Below are 13,048 nucleotides of genomic sequence, written 5' to 3' on the forward strand. Positions count from 1 at the left end.
TGGAACGTCATAACCGTTACAGGTTAAAACGACGCCGAGGTAGAGGGTGTTTAGCCACCGGGTCCTCGTTGTTTACGATTCGTTTATGAGAGTAGCCCGCTGAAATATTGTAAACCGCCATTATTCAGTCGTCCGATATTGTAAGAATAAAAATGTGTTATCGGTAACTAATAAGGTAAAAAACCAGGCGAAAATACCAAGTAGCCAAAGAGACCTTTTTTTGGCTTCAAGCGCGGTGTTCTTCTGTCATCCGAGTGTATTATAAATAATCACTCCGTTCTATAAACTTTCAGGATTCCGCGTTACAGGAGATCTAGTTCGGAATTATTATTTTTTACGAAAAAAACGTGGCAGGTAAGCTCTGTCAATGATTATTTCAAAATGTGCCCTGAAACCTTGACTAGATTCATACTCGTTCTCTTCTTTTTCTCCTTTATTTCTTTTTTCTATCGCATTAGTAACTCGAAAACGCACACTATAGGTAATATCTATATCCTGCAATTTCGAAAGGTCAGGCGATTCACACCGGCGTCCTGCCATCTTCTCGGCCAATTAGATGACTACATTTTCCCGCCTAATATTCAATAAGTCTTTCGGGTACGAAAATTTGAAAGTTTACTTATTTGCGTACACTCAAAATTTAAATTTCGGTAAAACTGTAATCATCATTCAGCTGCCGACGTTTTTCAATGCACAAATTCATTCCTTATTTTCAACATGGAGTGAGCAGAGTATGTAATGAGATTTGATCACGTTTCTGTTACTTGCTCCACTAAATTTTTTGACTGCAACAGATTTTTCACCAAGTGAAAACTATGTACATACCAATTCTTCTTTCAATTTGTTCAAGGTTGCTGAGAAGAAATCTAAGAAAGATGAGTGGATCGGTGGAAAATGGGGCCGGAGATGCAGCTTCGAAGAAAAAGACAATTGAGGGAATTTATCAAAAAAAATCACAACTAGAGCACATATTGTTGCGTCCTGATACGTACATTGGCTCTGTAGAACCAATCACTGAATCCATGTGGGTTTTTGACAAGGAGCAAGAAATGATGGTTCAACGAGAAATATCTTACGTTCCCGGTCTCTATAAGATATTTGATGAAATTTTAGTAAATGCTGCCGACAACAAACAACGTGACGCTAAGATGGACATGATCAAAATTGACATTGATGTGTAAGTGCCCCACAACTTCTTGCAATCTCTATCTTGAGCCAGTAATTAATATATAAATATTACCAACACCCTTTTTGCTATAGGGAAAATAACACAATATCTGTATGGAACAATGGACAAGGTATTCCAGTAGTAATTCACAAGGAAGAAAAAATGTATGTACCTACGATGATATTTGGTCACCTCTTAACCTCGTCTAACTATGACGACAAAGAGGAAAAAGTTACTGGAGGTAGAAATGGGTATGGCGCGAAACTGTGCAACATATTCAGCCACCGTTTTACAGTAGAGACTGCCTCCAAAGAATACAAAAAGTCTTTGAAACAGGTAATCCGTCGTTTTAGCCGGACTAAAAAGTAACTTTTTTACCCCAATACAATTTTTATTCCAATCCTTATCCACACTTCTTCAACATGTAACAATTTTTACGTGTTTACAGACGTGGGGAAATAACATGGGCAAAGCCAGTGAGCCTAAGATCAAAGATTTTTTCGGCAGTGAAGACTTTACAAAAGTCACGTTTTCCCCGGATCTGTCAAAATTCAAAATGCAAGCATTAGACAATGATATAATATCGTTAATGACGCGTAGAGCATATGACGTTGCCGCATCTTCCAGAGGTGTCAGGGTCTTTCTCAATGGAACCAGAATACCAGTAAAGACTTTCAAAGATTATGTAGACCTCTATATCAAAGGGAAGGAGGATGACATTGGCAACCCTCTGAAGATTGTATATGAAAATTGTGGCCCACGATGGGAAGTTGCAATAACGTTATCCGACAAAGGATTTCAGCAAATGTCATTTGTCAACAGTATCGCGACCACAAAGGCAAGTAAAATTAATTCGTCTTTATTAGGTCTTGTACATTTGTTCGAATTGTCTGACAAACCGTTGTTAACAGGGAGGTAGACATGTGGATCATGTCACAGATGCAGTAGTCAAACAGCTCATGGATACCCTGAAAAAAAAGAACAAAGCTGGAATAGCAATCAAACCGTTTCAAATAAAAAACCATTTGTGGGTATTTGTTAATTGTCTCATAAACAACCCATCATTTGATTCACAAACTAAAGAGAATATGACTCTGCAGTCCAAAAGTTTTGGCTCTAAATGCGTGCTAAGTGAAAAATTTATCAACCAGGTTAGTAAATTCACACTATTCGAAAATTTGTCATCTAAATAAATTCACTTTTACCTACCAATTTTTTTTAAACATCCCACATTTTTGTCAGGTCACAAAGATTGGCATCGTAGAGGCAGTATTATCTTGGGCCAAGTTCAAGGCTGACACTCAGCTACAAAAGCTAGGACCTAAAACAAAGCAAAGAAAACTACAAGGTAAAATGCACTTGATTTTTCTGTTTGTAGATTAGTAAAAACTATTTCACCTTAGAACGAAACAATCACATCAAAAATCTTTGCGCGTTTTAGGTATCCCGAAGTTGGAAGATGCTAATGATGCTGGGACAGTAAAATCTTTAGACTGCACCTTAATTCTTACTGAGGGAGATTCAGCCAAGACAATGGCTGTGTCTGGACTATCGAGTGTTGGAAGAGATAAATACGGAATTTTCCCTCTGAGAGGTTTGTCTTCGAAATTTCATAAATGGCGAATTAGCATAGACGAAATGATCATAGATTTAATTTATCTCTTATTTTAGGTAAACTGCTGAATGTTCGAGAAGCGACACACAAACAAATTCTGGAAAATGCTGAGATCAACAACCTGATAAAAATTCTTGGACTTCAGTATAAAAAGAAATATGAGACTAGAGAAGATATGAAAACTCTTCGTTATGGAAAATTAATGATTATGACAGATCAGGATCAGGTTAATACGAATTGAGCATTTACTATTTAAGCTTATGCTTCTCAACGTGCTAAACATTGTTATATTATTAATAAGGATGGATCACATATAAAAGGACTGTTGATAAACTTCATCCACCACAATTGGCCATCATTACTTAGGATTGACTTCATCGAAGAGTTCATAACCCCAATCGTAAAAGCAACCAAGGGAAGCCAAGTATTTTCATTTTTCTCCCTACCCGAATTTGAAGAGTGGAAAAAAGATACGGAAAATTTTCATACCTACAAGATCAAATACTACAAAGGTTTTCCTTTTTTACCATTTTTTTAGAGTATAAAATTGGGTCGAAACATTCAAAAGAAGCATTTTTTATTCTCAACCGCAAATCTAAGCATTGCCTTTTATTTCACAGGTTTGGGTACGTCTACTGCCAAAGAGGCAAAAGAGTACTTTGATAACATGGCTAGGCATAGAATTCGCTTCAGATACGAGGGTGAGCAGGACGACCAAAACATAATAATGGCGTTCAGTAAAAAATGCATTGAACAGCGAAAAGATTGGCTAACTAATCATATGGAAGAGACTAAAAGGCGCAAAGAAATTGGTCTTGGTGAAAAATATTTGTACGAAAAAAACACTCGTACAATTACATTCTCCGATTTCATAAACGTCGAGTTAGTGCTATTCAGTAACTACGACAATGTGCGATCAATTCCGAGCTCAATAGACGGTTTTAAACCTGGTCAGAGAAAGGTCATTTACACATGTTTGAAACGTAACGATAAACGTGAAGTTAAAGTAGCGCAACTGGCTGGTTCAGTTGCCGAGCAATCTGCATACCATCACGGTGAAGCTTCCCTCATGGCTACTATTATTAATTTGGCCCAAAATTTCGTCGGTAGCAACAACATCAACTTACTCCAACCCATTGGACAGTTTGGTACCAGGCTCATTGGTGGAAAAGACTCTGCTAGTCCTCGTTATATTTTCACAATGCTTAGGTACTGTGTTATCAAAAAGTAACAACTTGTTTGTTTTTTGATGTGTAAAGTTTCATGTGCTCTTCATTTACAGTCCATTAGCGAGATTGATTTTTCACAAAAACGATGATCCGCTTCTGACTTACGAGTACGATGATAATGTCAAAATTGAGCCTGTATACTATATGCCTATCATACCAATGGTGTTGGTGAATGGGGCAGATGGCATCGGGACAGGATGGATGACAAGAATTCCAAACCATAATCCCAGAGAAATCATTGATAATCTTTACAGAATGATGGATGGTGGTGAAATCAAACCTATGGTGAGTAATGATGCGCCAGTCCAATTCATTACCAATTGAAATACCGTAATAAATTGGGTAAAACTACTCTTTGTTCGATAGCTCCCGTTCTACAAAAATTTTAAAGGAACGATAGAAAGTTGCGGGGATTATCGTTTCGTCATTAGTGGAGAAATTTCTGTAATAGGACCCGACAGAGTTGAAATTACAGAACTTCCAATCGGCACATGGACACAGGCTTATAAGGAAACCATTTTAGAGCCAATGTTGCATGGTTCTGACAAATCTCCACCTATGATCACGTAATTACTAATAAACTAGTAAATTATACTACGAGTAAAACACTGAGCTTTTTGACACTGAATCAACTTCATTTTATTTAATTTTTTTTTTTTCAGGGACTACAAAGAGTACAACAGTGATGTGGCTGTTCGATTTATCGTATTTATGAATAGAGATAAACTGGTCGAATTGGAAAGAGACGGGCTTCACAAAGCTTTCAAATTGCAAACAACTATGTCTACCACATCTATGGTATGTTAAAAGGTGGAATTAAACGTCTGATTTTTCGTATTAAGTGAATGATTCAAACGAAACTAATAATGTGGGTATTATTTCAGTGCGCATTTGATGAGAATCTCTGCCTGCGAAAATTTGAACATGTCGGGATTATATTCAGAGAATTCTATAAAATCAGATTAGAATTTTATAATAAGCGTAAGAAATACATGGAAGGTATACTCCAAGTCGAAGCTGCAAAACTTAGCAATCAAGCCAGATTTATTCTTGAGAAATGTGACGGCGACTTGGTTGTTGAAAACAAAAAGAAAAAGGACATGATTGCGGAATTGGTTAGGCGAGGCTATGACTCCGATCCGGTAGTAGCATGGAAGTTGAGACAAAATAGAGAGCAAGCTCTGGTGAGTTGTAAAATTTGAAAAAAAATTTACTACCATTCTATTTTACTACGCTAATGTTTCTTCATTCGAATCTCTAAATTCTATCAACAAAAAGCAAAAAAATATATATCTCTTACAGGAGGAAATGGCTCAGAATGCGGCCACAGAGGAGAGTGAGGAAAGCCAACCTGCCGAAAAAGAGAATTTTGACTATCTATTAGGAATGACTATGTGGAATTTAACGAAGGAAAAAAAGGAAGATCTTCTTCGTCAAAGGGACGATAAATTGGCTGAACTCAAAAGATTACAATCGCGCACGCCAGTTTCTCTCTGGAAGGAAGATCTCGACAATTTGTTAGCTGAACTCAACAAGGTAAATTAGTAGCTAAAAGTTGTGAAACTTAATTAACTCCTATGACAGAAAAACAATGTTCCAAATCGTGTTACTACGTTGGTTGAGTACAACATCTAAATATCTTCTTCACGTGTTGAATTAAGGTTGAAGAGAAGGAGAGAAAGGAGGAAGAGAAGTCAAAGCAAGGTGTGAAGAAACCTCCCCAGAAAATATATAAGTCTGAAGATGCTCGTAGAATTCAACCAATTATAGACGAAGAGTTGAAGAAGAAGATCGAAAAAGCTACTACTGCAGCCAAGGACAAAAAAGATGGAATAAAAAAGCTGAAGGTGAGCAAAAGTCTTGATGATTGTGAAATTGAAAATCTGAAATTCTGTGCTATAGACAAATAACTTTAGGTGAAGAAAGAGATCAAGGAAGAAAAGGATGAATTTGATCTGCTTGTTGAATCTAATGCCAAACCGCTAGACGATAGAGTCGGTAACTCCCCTGAGAAGGTGGAGAAGAAAGTGATAGCTAAAAAAGGTGAGCGACCAGTAAAAGTTAAGCCAAGAATGGGGCAAAGGTGGAATTTAATTGGTTGACATTAGAGTTAAATTTTTTCACTAGGTGGCAAACAAACTACATTAAATTTCAAGCCAGTTAAGAAAGAGAAAGTGGACAAGTCTGATAAGAAAAGGGACAAGAAAAACCTAAACGATTCAGATTCTGATGGTGACGTTGAAGATATAGATTTTGACAGCATATCCCCACCTCCGAGGGTACGCGAACCTCGCCGAACAACCAAAGGTAACAAATACTATTTTTTCTATTCTTTGGTCAATATTTACCATTAATTTTTAACTTTTCTTTTACATGTTTTACGAAGTTGCGATTATTATAACACAATTCTACCATACTTTCATTTCCACTTCACGTTGCTGTACTTTATTTTCATAACTGAAATCTGTCACAGCTAAAATCAATTATTCACTGGACAGCGATGACTCAGATGCTGATAAACCATTCATCGATTTGAGTGACAATTCTGAACCAAAGTAAGTAGCATTTTATGTTTTTCAAATATTGAAGGAAAAATCTTTTCAAATTGTATGATGGAATCATACTTATTTGACATAATGGGGAAAGAGGATACCGCAGATAATACAGAGAACATGTGTATTCAGACTTTCGTTATTTATTACATATTAAATGAATGTTCTACTGTGTTTTTATATACATCTGTAAACGGAACTCTGTATAAAAATACGTATAGACGTGAAAAGCTGACAAACACACATTGATCTTTTGTTCAAGCATGTGTTATTGGATTACGAAAGTCAGTCTCTTGGGATTGCTTTGACTTGCTTAATAGAGTTTTTCCATATCATCCGAATGTACATGTATATTCTGAAAATACGAAATTGATGCTTGGTTTTTTAGAACAAAACCGTTTGGGAAACCTGTGAAGCTTGAAAGTGACTCAGATGATGACACAAGAACAGTAAATCCCAAAAAACCACAACCACAAGGTATTGAAACCGTAAATTACACCTGTTTTCGAATCTTGAACTCTAAATTGTACTTCGATTTTTAGCTGATGCATGATGTGTACTTATCTCTGTTTGGTTTCACAGTCAATTTGGACGACGTATTCAATTCTCTCATTGCCGATAGCCCAACAAAGCCAACAACAGCCAAGATCACATCATCAGGCGATGATTCTCCCATCAAGGCCACTCCACCTAAGAAAGGTAATAAATAATAACAATTTTTTTTTTTGTGGAGTCAAAAGACGAAATTCTGTCGAAACAATCGCCCAACACAATGTAATTATATGTTACAGCTCCGCCTAAGAAAAAGACTGAAAACGGTGGTGGTGGTCGCGGAACTAAAAGGGCCAAGAAAGTTAAGTCTTCTTCGGAATCGGAATCCGACGAAATATTCGCAATTAAGGTGAGTGATAAGGTTTGACAAAACAGAGGCGAATATTATTTTCCGTAATCTGAACCTTCGTTGCAAAATGAAAAATTTCAAAAATTAATTTCATCAAAACAAAACGTCATTTTCACTAGGGTAAAAAGCAAAGGAGAAACGAAGCTGACACGGTGACAGCACAACCAAAGTCAGCCCGGAATCGGAAGGCTATCTCGTACGCAATCACGTCGGAGGAGGATTCCGATTGAAAGCAATGAAAATGAAACTACATATAGCAAATGAGTGTTTGTGGATTTCAAGTGTATATCGTATGATCGTGTTGTTGAACTTGATCGAAAATGATTTTCTACCCGTTCAGGTCGTTTTAGCATTCCAGTCAAGATTTTATCACTTTGTGGTGGCGATGATTTTGAGATGTTGGAGTACATTTTACCGCAAGGTACCTTAGGTTGTAACCAATCATTAATATAATTTTAAATGAATAGTATTGTGAATATTTATAGTAACTACTCGTAGGTAGTGTTATTAATATGGATAATTCGCGTCGAATCTTCTAATTTTAAACTGCTGCAAGTGTGGTTTGATTATTATAAAATGTGACGGTCTAGTGTAATTGTACGAGTTTATAAGAATTAGTATACAAGGATAACGTACTCGCGTAAGACCGAGACTCGTCATTTTAGAGGATTATTATTACTAACGGTTTTTTTTTTTTTTTCAACAAATAAAAAAAAATTATTTAACTCTCTGTATCTGAAAATTTCGTTTCAATATACATTCTATATTTTACAAAGTATTTTCTGACTCGTACTATTTCACGGAATCACAACGGGGCAAAGTTCTTTCGATTACATTTGGATTCGAAGAAAAGGTAATTACTTTTATACATCTTGGCCGAAAAATTGAGTTTATACTGAAAAGTTAAAATCACACTTCTTACAAAGTATATGTGCCTTTCCAAGTACAGATACTAATTTTTCTAATTACATCCAGTTTAGATCAGTGCTGAGTACGAATTATATTATTATCTGAGATAAAATGAAGCTTCAAGACGATCAAGTTCGTCATTGCATAGAATTTAATCAACTGACCAAGTACTCTAAATAAAAACAAAGATTTTTTCCTACAAAAACTCGGCAGATTTATAATTTCTTGAATTTTTTTACACGTTGAAATAATATGATTCATAGGATCTTGATGTAAATGAAATATTTTGTAAAGCATCAAACTTAGTGGTTGGGACGACTGATACTAACGTTTGATTGATTTAGACTCTAATTTAGACCAACTGTGAGAATAATTCGTGTTACAAACAATCTGCGTAACTGATAATTTTAACATCTACTCTTAGTACAATTTCCCATATCTCATAGCTACCAACATGTGTAGATATACGTACAAAATGAAAGATAGACATTACACTAGAGGACAATGTTTTAGATATCAATAAAAGAAAAAAAATGAATAAAAACGAAGATAGCCATATTCTCCAATTCTAATTAGTCGTGTTCTATCTGTAAAATCTTGAGGGAATATTTGTGTATTTTCATGTATTTTACATACTTTCTATATAAGATACGTTACAAAACTTTTTAATACATTCGTCACGAATCATCAAGTTTCGATTGAAACTAATCATTCAAATTTGCTCATCATTCCTGTATCAAACTACCAAAACTCACCGGAAATGTTTTAGCGGAGAAAAATTATCAATCGCAAAATCAAACAGTTTATCACTGATAATCACGTGATCTGCGTTCTTATTTTGCAATTTTTACATCGATGCAAACGCACTGAAACAATAATTTATGGAACAAACTGTTTCAACTGCAATCCTGAAATCCAAGTTTGCTCTTATCAATGGATAAATTTGCAGACATCACGCAAAACCTTTGGTTTTCTCAACTTTTCTACTTCATGATTAGCTGATTATTACGATAGAAATTATTTTATAACAATTTTGAATATTCAAATTCATGTATGTACATATCTGCATTTTAAAATCCGTCACCTCCGGATTTGATGGAAAACAAAAAAAACTATTAAAAAAAAATTTTTTTTATCTACATGCTGTGCTCCAAGGTAAAAATAAGATAGTTCTAATGCAAGCGTACATATTATCGGCGTAATTCCGTCAGTAGGAAATCGTACAAACGTTTGGTCAAGTGACAAAACAACTAATAAGAGTATGAGAAAACTAAAAACAAAAAGAAAAAGGAAAATTACAACTGTAAATGGCCGACAAATATATTTGTCTAAGGCTCAAGCATACTTCTGGCAATATGTACACATGGAATAATTTTAATTGACTAGTAGCACGTTACTTTTGGAACCACACTCATAAAAACAATAATAATATAATGAAATATCATGAGATTTATAATGAGTAAATAAAAGAGGAATAAGAAAAAAAAAGAAAGTAATGGGACTTTAGCAAATCAGACTTACTTTTCACAGTTTGACTAATTTAAAAATTATACACAAAACTTAATTTTATTGCTATTACATTATTATAGTAGTATTATATACACCTACGCCATTTTACACAGTCTGCGTAAAGATCCTTCGACATACATATATATATATACATTTATATATTTGTATATATAACAAGGGAAAAAGAAGAGGGTATCAGACGCGTTATGAAAATTCGATTTTATTTTTTACTAGCTTGTCGTATTTTTGTGTCCCGAATCAAGGGCCGTCCATTCATATGGATTGATTGTAACAGTGTTTTCAAATTTCTGTAAAAACATAAACTAAAAAAAGAATAAATAAATAGCTCAACTTAATGCGAGTAAACTTTTCCCCCATGTGTTCACCAAGTTAAGGACAAGAATTTTGTTTCTGCTGAAAAATCATTCAGCTTGCAAAAATTCTACGTCGCTTTCCATTATTAGTTTCAATTTACAAAAAAGAAGTCTCATCTGAACTACCTACCCCAAACTAACGTGTACAGCAGACCGCATGGAAGCAACTTTTTTGTTTAATTCATAGCCGCAGAATGTGAAACTGGTAAGAAACGAGCGTTTTATTTTTGACACAGGTTCTCTGCCACTTCTCTGTATTTCCTAAGAAAAGAAAACTACCATACCGAAAACGTAACGTTCAACTAATGACATTCCTTTTTTTATCCCATCGACAAGTCTGGATATACGTTTATGTAAAGTAGAGCAGTAGTTCCAGGAATGGGAAGTCGGATTTCGGGATATTGGCTTCTCGAATATAACTGAAATTTGATATAGTAGACATTATTCAGACTTGTAATGTATTCTCCTCCGACCATAGTTTGACAATCGTGTTGGTCAAGCGAGACACGCCGCTGTGTCTACGTCTCACCAACATGTTACAACATTTTTTTTAACAACTTCATCTGCTTTTTCTTCTTTCTTTCTTTAGTACTCCCAAAAGCTGCAATTTGTCGACAGACGCGACTATAATACAAAGCAAGGGCACTTGATAAAATAACTTAGTCTCCTATTTCATAATTATCTATATATAACGTACATATATAAAACAAAATTATAAGTAAAGAAACTAATAATGATGAGGGGATTCGTATAGTATTATTATGATGCTTAGTTTAAAAAATTTAAAGGTCTGATTAATATGAATCGGTTTTAACACAAGAATGACTATATAAGGAAGTGAGCGGAGGAATATCTTTCCTCTCTCCGCATCTTCAGTTCAAGATTTGGGTACAGGCGGCGGACGATGGTCAAGTGAGATGAGGGAAATAAGCGGGGCTCAGTTTTTTTACTTTTAGAATTCCTCTCGATTTTTTCATATTCTTTTCTTACTGTCAATTTGGTAGCATGGGAATTGGGGAGTATAATTCTTTCTTCGTGTCAAACTCAAGTTAATCCTGTAGCTGACAGCCCCATCGTATCATCAGAATAGGAACACAACCAACCAACTCTCCACGTGTGTGCATGTGTGTGTGTGAGTGTGTATTTTGTATTAATGTCTGGTTTTTTTTCATATATTTTTTTTGCATTTTTTCATACTTTTTTTGTTAATCGTTATTATTCATGATATATATAAGTAATAATATTAATATTTGAATAAAGTAACATGAAGTACGGCCAAATATTCATGGAATACTTGAACCGCACGGCGGTCATGCGAGGATAGAGCCACCACAGTTGTCGATGCTGTCCGTCCTTGTTTCTTTTGTATGTTTTTCTTACACCATACATATGTGTATATATATATATATATATATATATTATACATATTTATACATATATTATGTATGCATACACGTTCATTAAATATATATATGTATATGTATATATATATATATATGTATACAGTATAAATTATGTACACGCACGCTTAACTAACAACACAGTCTTTCTTTCGTCGTCCATTCACGCATATACATAAAGTTAGAAGAGAGGAACCGTTCCGTTTTTAGGTAAAGGAGTCTGTCGCTCCATCGGTACTCATTAAATCATTTTTATCATTATTCTCTTGTTTTTCTCATTGTCATTATTTTTAATATATATAAAAAAAAACAAAATAAGAAATCAACCTCCCACCCTCTCCAACTGACCACTCACGCATTCAAGGATTCGTCTTGCTTTCATCAATAATCTTTTCACCGAGTAGCACTTCCACTAGATGACTCCGTACTAAATTTTTAGTCAACTACACTTTAATTCACAATGACTTATCACATATTTATCTGTTTGTCTCTCTTCATCTCGCACCTTCACTCTCATTCTGATTTTCTTTTTATATTCGTCTCTCTCTCTCTCTCTCTCTCGCGCTCTATATTTCTCTCTCACTCTCTCTCACCCACACTTCCTCTCTATTTATTCCGCTCGCTCTCACATTTTCTATCCGTCTGTAAATTTTCTTGCAAAATTCCGCATTTTGAACACTGTGTCAGTCAGCCTGCTTTTCAAGACAAAGAACAATAAATAGAAATTAATATTTACGAACACGTTTTGTTTTTTGTTTTTTTTTTTAACAACTTCTTTCTTCCCTTCTTCTTTTTGTCATGCTGAATGCTGAAGTAGTTCGGCGTTGTTTGCAAAGAGACGCAAGTTTCCCGGACTCGCAACCACCGGCCGCACAATATTCTTGCGGTATCTGGCGGGTTTTTATTTTAATTTATACGGTATAGCTACAACGGAAATCTTCACTATTTACATTTTTTTCTTTCACACGAAAAACCTTGTTCTTCGTTATTATTCTCGTTCTTGTTCTTATTGGCATTTTCTTGAGATGACGGCGGCTTCGTGCAACAGCTCATCATTTAAGATTTGGCATGTAATTTCGTTTATTTTAATTTATTTCATTTTTTCTTCTTTGTTATTTTATTAGTTATATGTATTCTAGTCCGTGTTCCACTACGAACTGCTAGATGCATTCATACCACTAAACATGCCAGTGGTAAACGACGTTTGCTGTTGTTGCTGCTGAATTTGTTGTTGTTGCTGTTGCTGCTGCTGCTGGCTGTTTGCCTGACGGTTATGCTTTGGTACCGGAGGCTGTAGATATTCGTGTCTAGCTAACGTCAGCACATCTATACGTTCTTCTTTTCTATATGCCAGACAGCTTCTAATGAAGCTCTATAAAACATTGTAAGGA

General features: G+C 35.2%; 2 protein-coding genes and 1 long non-coding RNA gene across 14 annotated transcripts in view; 1 reads left to right on the forward strand and 2 right to left on the reverse strand.

Annotated features, from left to right (window-relative positions):
* The first annotated feature begins 30 nt into the window (after nt 1-30).
* Nucleotides 31-10,308, forward strand: Top2 (topoisomerase 2). 5 transcript variants are annotated; one of them, XM_069136757.1, is made up of 25 exons: nt 31-175; nt 294-354; nt 482-597; nt 851-1,177; nt 1,261-1,504; nt 1,617-2,010; nt 2,084-2,319; nt 2,411-2,516; nt 2,610-2,762; nt 2,840-3,009; nt 3,085-3,295; nt 3,404-3,992; nt 4,066-4,297; nt 4,379-4,578; nt 4,675-4,810; nt 4,897-5,196; nt 5,315-5,548; nt 5,674-5,859; nt 5,929-6,055; nt 6,140-6,319; nt 6,486-6,567; nt 6,953-7,041; nt 7,147-7,263; nt 7,356-7,465; nt 7,585-10,308. In XM_069136757.1, exons 3-25 carry the CDS (start codon nt 557-559, stop codon nt 7,693-7,695), a joined length of 4,575 nt encoding a protein of 1,524 aa, XP_068992858.1. In that variant the 5' UTR covers nt 31-175; nt 294-354; nt 482-556; the 3' UTR covers nt 7,696-10,308. The 5 variants fall into 5 exon arrangements, with proteins under 5 accessions (XP_068992858.1, XP_068992857.1, XP_068992859.1 ...); XM_069136756.1 differs by having other exon boundaries at nt 511-597; XM_069136758.1 differs by having other exon boundaries at nt 31-140; nt 511-597.
* On the reverse strand, nt 2,012-2,621 carry LOC124219501 (uncharacterized). Its single transcript, XR_006883406.2, has 2 exons — nt 2,378-2,621; nt 2,012-2,136 (listed from the first exon to the last, which is right to left on the reverse strand). It is a non-coding gene; the product is annotated as an uncharacterized lncRNA (long non-coding RNA).
* A 1,028-nt stretch (nt 10,309-11,336) lies between the features above and the next one.
* Tlk (Tousled-like kinase) overlaps nt 11,337-13,048 on the reverse strand; it is a 36,103-nt gene continuing 34,391 nt past the window's right edge. For all 8 annotated transcript variants that reach the window (XM_046627110.2, XM_046627111.2, XM_046627109.2 and 5 more), the window contains one exon: nt 11,337-13,029. In XM_046627110.2, coding sequence (XP_046483066.1) covers nt 12,808-13,029 — 222 coding nt within the window. In that variant the 3' untranslated portion in view covers nt 11,337-12,807. The remainder of the gene's footprint in view (nt 13,030-13,048) is intronic.

This window comes from Neodiprion pinetum, chromosome 5, assembly GCF_021155775.2.
Source record: "Neodiprion pinetum isolate iyNeoPine1 chromosome 5, iyNeoPine1.2, whole genome shotgun sequence".
In the NCBI taxonomy this organism is placed as follows: Eukaryota; Metazoa; Arthropoda; class Insecta; order Hymenoptera; family Diprionidae; genus Neodiprion; species Neodiprion pinetum.

Bases quoted from the DNA above. Each gene is read 5' to 3' on its own strand.
- Top2 (XM_069136757.1), top strand. From the start codon at position 557: ATGACTACATTTTCCCGCCTAATATTCAATAAGTCTTTCGG. The intron at 3,993-4,065 runs GTACTGTGTTAT...CTTCATTTACAG, and splicing joins TATATTTTCACAATGCTTAG to TCCATTAGCGAGATTGATTT. The intron at 7,042-7,146 runs GTATTGAAACCG...TTGGTTTCACAG, and splicing joins CAAAAAACCACAACCACAAG to TCAATTTGGACGACGTATTC.